This window comes from Volvox carteri (genome assembly GCF_000143455.1).
Source record: "Volvox carteri f. nagariensis unplaced genomic scaffold VOLCAscaffold_195, whole genome shotgun sequence".
NCBI lineage: Eukaryota > Viridiplantae > Chlorophyta > Chlorophyceae > Chlamydomonadales > Volvocaceae > Volvox > Volvox carteri.
This window is the reverse complement of record NW_003307738.1, coordinates 9,944-15,421: the sequence shown is the minus strand read 5'-3', so window position 1 is coordinate 15,421 and position 5,478 is coordinate 9,944. Positions and strand designations below refer to the sequence as shown.

The following is a 5,478-nucleotide window of genomic DNA, read 5'->3' as shown; positions in this document are numbered from 1 at the left end:
CATCACATCCAATTTAACATTTTCGTTGTGGTTGGATGCTGCGTAATGTGGCCATCAACCTTTTCCCGACCTGGCCCCATCCCACACAGTAGTATTGAACGGCCGGCTGATTATGGCATATGCATCACTTGATGCTCCTTTTGTGGGATCTGCATGCATAGGTCCTGGTGTCCATGTTGGGAATGGGTGGACAATAAGGGGGATTCCATAGGTGAGTGGGGTGAATAATAGGGGGCTTCCCTGGGTTGATCAGCAGCTGGACATGTCTCCAACAAGTGATGCTGATGTGTCTTTTCAGCATTAGGTGGGCCCCAGCCTGGTAGCGTGTCATTCGTCGTTTTGTCTCAGATAGACTGTCCACACAGGTGCGGAGGAGTCTGCCTAAGCCTGGGGACGCGTGGACTCTTCCTATAGTTTTTCTGTGCCAGGAGCGACTTTCGTTGTCATCCTCCCATCCCCCCCTTGGAGCACAAGTCGCGAGAGCACCGCATGCCTGAGTCATCTCTGTGGAAGATGACCACGATGCCTGGATATGTGTATGCCTCACCTGTGCACGTCCAAAATGTGCGAGACATGCACTACCTCTCAGAATTGCTTCGCACACCAGGTAATTCCTTCGAGCCTACCAGGGATCGAACCTGGAATCTCCGGTTCCGTAGACCGGCGCTTTATCCATTAAGCCATAGGCCCTCCACTTCGCAGGTGTACCACTAAGGCAGAATTACACCACAGGATGTTTGGAGCTTGTGTCCTGAAACACCATATTCGCATTATAGCGGTATTGTAGTGGTATTGTTGTAGTATTGCCGTAGTATCGAAGTAGCCTCGTACGGCATATGCTTGCAGATCGCATATACTTGCAGACAGCATATGCTTGCAGGTCGCATATGGCATATGCTTGCAGATCGCATATGGCATATGCTTGCAGATCGCATATGCTTGCAGACGGCACATGCTTGCAGATCGAATATGGCATATGCTTGCAGATCACATATGGCATATGCTTGCAGATCGCATATGGCATATGCTTGCAGATCGCATATGGCATATGCTTGCAGATCACATATGCTTGCAGATCGCATATGGCATATGCTTGCAGATCGCATATGGCATATGCTTGCAGATCGCATATGCTTGCAGATTGCATGTGCTCATAGATCACAGCATAGCATAGCATAGCATAGCATAGCATAGCATAGCATAGCATAGCATAGCGTAGCGTAGCGCAGCATAGCATAGCATAGCGCAGCAAAGCATAGCATAGCATAACACAGCGCAGCATAGCATAGCATAGCGCAGCATAGCATAGCATAGCGCAGCATAGCATAGCATAGCGCAGCATATCATAGCATAGCGCAGCATAGCACAGCATATCATAGCATAGCGCAGCATAGCGCAGCATAGCATAGCATAGCATAGCATAGCGCAGCATAGCGTAGCATAGCGTAGCATAGCATAGCATAGCAGATCGCCTATGCTTGCAGATCGCAGATCGCCTATGCTTGCAGATCGCATATGCTTGCAGATCGCATATGGCAGATGCTTGTAGATCGCATATGGCATATGCTTGCAGATCGCATACGGCATATGCTTGCAGACTGTGTATGCTTGCATAATAGCATAGCATAGCATAGCATAGCATAGCATAGCATAGCATAGCATAGCATAGCATAGCATAGCATAGCATAGCATAGCATAGCATAGCATAGCATAGCATAGCATAGCATAACATAGCATAGCGTAGCGCAGCATAGCATAGCATAGCGCAGCATAGCATAGCATAGCATAGCATAGCATAGCATAGCATAGCATAACATAGCATAGCGTAGCGCAGCATAGCATAGCATAGCGCAGCATAGCATAGCATAGCGCAGCATAGCATAGCATAGCGCAGCATAGCATAGCATAGCGCAGCATAGCATAGCATAGCATAGCATAGCGCAGCATAGCACAGCATAGCGCAGCATAGCGCAGCATAGCATAGCATAGCATAGTATAGCATAGCGCAGCATAGCGTAGCATAGCATGGCATAACGCATATGCTTGCAGATCGCAGATCGCATATGCTTGCAGATCGCATATGCTTGCATATCGCATATGCTTGCATATCGCATATGCTTGCATATCGCATATGCTTGCATATCGCATATGCTTGCAGATCGCAAATGCTTGCAGATCGCATATGCTTGCATTTGGCATATGCTTGCAGATCGCATATGGCATATGCTTGCAGACTGTGTATGCTTGCATAATGCAGATGCATGCGCATATGTATAACATATCGCATATCGCATATTGCATATTGCATATCGCATATCGCATATCGCATATTGCATATCGCATATCGCATATCGCATATCGCATATCGCATATCGCATATCGCATATCGCATATCGCATATCGCATATCGCATATCGCATATCGCATATTGCATATTGCATATTGCATATCGCCTATCGCCTATCGCCTATCGCCTATCGCATATCACATACTGCATATCGCATATCGCAAATTGCATATCGCTGCATATCGCATAACGCTGCATATCGCATATCGCTGCATATCGCTGCATATTGCATATCGCATATACATATATGCATATATGCACATATATGAAACATAAAACGTAATGGCAGTAGGGATCGAACCGGCGACCTTTCGTTCTTTTCGACGCTGTCTTAAGCGCGTACGGCACGCTCCCGACCCGGAATTTCCAAAACGCTCCGGACAACCGGACAGACAACCGGACGGACTAGAGCGCGCTGTTCGCGCGAGTGGGCCGTAGCTCCGTACATAGCGTAGCATAGCGTAGCATAGCATAGAGTAGCATAGCATAGCGTAGCATATCATAGCATAGCAGTTAGCTATGATCGCATAGGCTTGCATATCGCATATGCTTGCACATCGAATGTGGTATATGCTTGCAGATTGCATATGCTTGCAGATCGCACATGCTTGCAGATCGCATATGTTTGCACATCGAATGTGGCATGTGCTTGCAGATCGCATCTGGCATATGCTTGCAGATCGCATATGCTTGCAGATCGCATATGCTTGCACATCGAATGTGGCATATGCTTGCAGATCGTATATGCTTGCAGGTCGTATATGCTTGCAGATCACGTATGATTGCACATCGCATGTGGCATATGCTTGCATATGAAGCATTTGTGCATATGAAACACACATGTGCATATGTGCATATGTGCATATGAAGCAGATGTGCATATGTGCATATCTGAGCCATGTGAGCTGAATTGCACGCTGAATTGCACGCTAAATTGCGCGTTGCACGGCGCTGTCGCAAGCGCGTACGGCATAGCATAGCGCGTACGGCATAGCGTAGCATAGCATAGCGCGTACGGCATAGCGTAGCATAGCATAGCGCGTCCGGCATATCACAGCATAGCATAGATCGTATATGCTTGCAGATTGCATAGGCTTGCATATCTCATATGCTTGCACATCGAATGTGGCATATGCTTGCAGATCGCACCTGGCATATGCTTGCAGATTGCATATGCTTGCAGATCGCATATGCTTGCAGATCGCATATGCTTGCACATCGAATGTGGCATATGCTTGCATATCGCATCTGACATATGCTTGCAGATCGCATATGCTTGCAGATCGCATATGCTTGCAGATCGCATATGCTTGCAGATCGCATATGCTTGCAGATCGCATATGCTTGCAGATCGCATATGCTTGCAGATCGCATATGCTTGCAGATCGCATATGCTTGCAGATCGCATATGCTTGCAGATCGCATATGCTTGCAGATCGCATATGCTTGCAGATGGTATATGCTTGCAGATCACATATGATTGCAGATCACATATGATTGCACATCGCATGTGGCATATGCTTGCATATGAAGCATTTGTGCATATGAAACACATGTGCATATGTGCATATGAAGCATATGTGCATATGTGCATATGTGCATATGTGCATATGAAGCAGATGTGCATATGTGCATATCTGAGCCATGTGGGCTGAATTGCACGCTGAACTGCACGCTAAATTGCGCGTTTCACGGCGCTGTCGCAAGCGTGTACGGCATAGCATAGCGCGTACGGCATATCGTAGCATAGCATAGCGTGTACGGCATATCACAGCATAGCATAGATCGTATATGCTTGCATATCGCATAGGCTTGCATATCGCATGTGCTTGCACATCGAATGTGGCATATTCTTGCAGATCGCATCTGGCATATGCTTGCAGATTGCATATGCTTGCAGATCGCATATGCTTGCAGATCGCATATGCTTGCACATCGAATGTGGCATATGCTTGCAGATCGCATCTGGCATATGCTTGCAGATCGCATATGCGTGCAGATCGCATATGCTTGCAGATCGTATATGCTTGCAGGTCGTATATGCTTGCAGATCACGTATGATTGCACATCGCATGTGGCATTGCTTGCATATGAAGCATTTGTGCATATGAAACACATGTGCATATGTGCATACGAAGCATAGGTGCATATGTGCATATGTGCATATGAACCATATGTGCATACGTGCATATGTGCATATGAAGCATGCATAGCGCATACGGCATAGCTTAGCATAGCATCGCGCATACGCATATCACAGCACAGCATAGATCGTATCTGCTTGCAGATCGTATATGCTTGCAGATCACATATGATTGCACATCGCATGTGGCATATGCTTGCATATGAAGCATTTGTGCATATGAAACACACATGTGCATATGTGCATATGAAGCATATGTGCATATGTGCATATGTGCATATGTGCATATCTGAGCCATGTGGGCTGAATTGCACGCTAAATTGCGCGTTGCACGGCGCTGTCGCAAGCGCGTACGGCATAGCATAGCGCGTACGGCATAGCGTAGCATAGCATAGCGCGTACGGCATATCACAGCATAGCATAGATCGTATATGTTTGCAGATCGCATAGGCTTGCATATCTCATATGCTTGCACATCGAATGTGACATATGCTTGCAGATCGCATCTGGCATATGCTTGCAGATTGCATATGCTTGCAGATCGCATATGCTTGCAGATCGCATATGCTTGCACATGGAATGTAGCATATGCTTGCAGATCGCACCTGGCATATGCTTGCAGATCGCATATGCTTGCAGATCGCATATGCTTGCAGATCGTATATGCTTGCAGATCACATATGATTGCACATCGCATGTGGCACATGCTTGCATATGAAGCATTTGTGCATATGAAACACATGTGCATATGTGCATATGAAGCATATGTGCATATGTGCATATGTGCATATGAAGCAGATGTGCATATGTGCATATCTGAGCCATGTGGGCTGAATTGCACGCTGAATTGCACGCTAAATTGCGCGTTGCACGGCGCTGTCGCAAGCGCGTACATAGCATAGCGCGTACATAGCATAGCGGCATAGCATAGCGCGTACGGCATAGCATAGCATAGCATAGCGCGTACGGCATATCACAGCATAGCATA

General features: G+C 46.8%; 1 protein-coding gene across 1 annotated transcript; it reads left to right on the top strand.

Moving 5' to 3' along the window:
* Positions 1–866: 866 nt before the first annotated feature.
* On the top strand, positions 867–5,116 carry VOLCADRAFT_33221 (uncharacterized protein; the record flags this gene model as incomplete). The annotated part of the gene is made up of 3 exons (XM_002959382.1): positions 867–1,147; positions 4,132–4,340; positions 4,941–5,116. Coding segments are annotated over 3 exons (666 nt in total), but the record flags the coding sequence as incomplete, so codon positions are not given.
* Between the last annotated feature and the right edge of the window lie 362 nt (positions 5,117–5,478).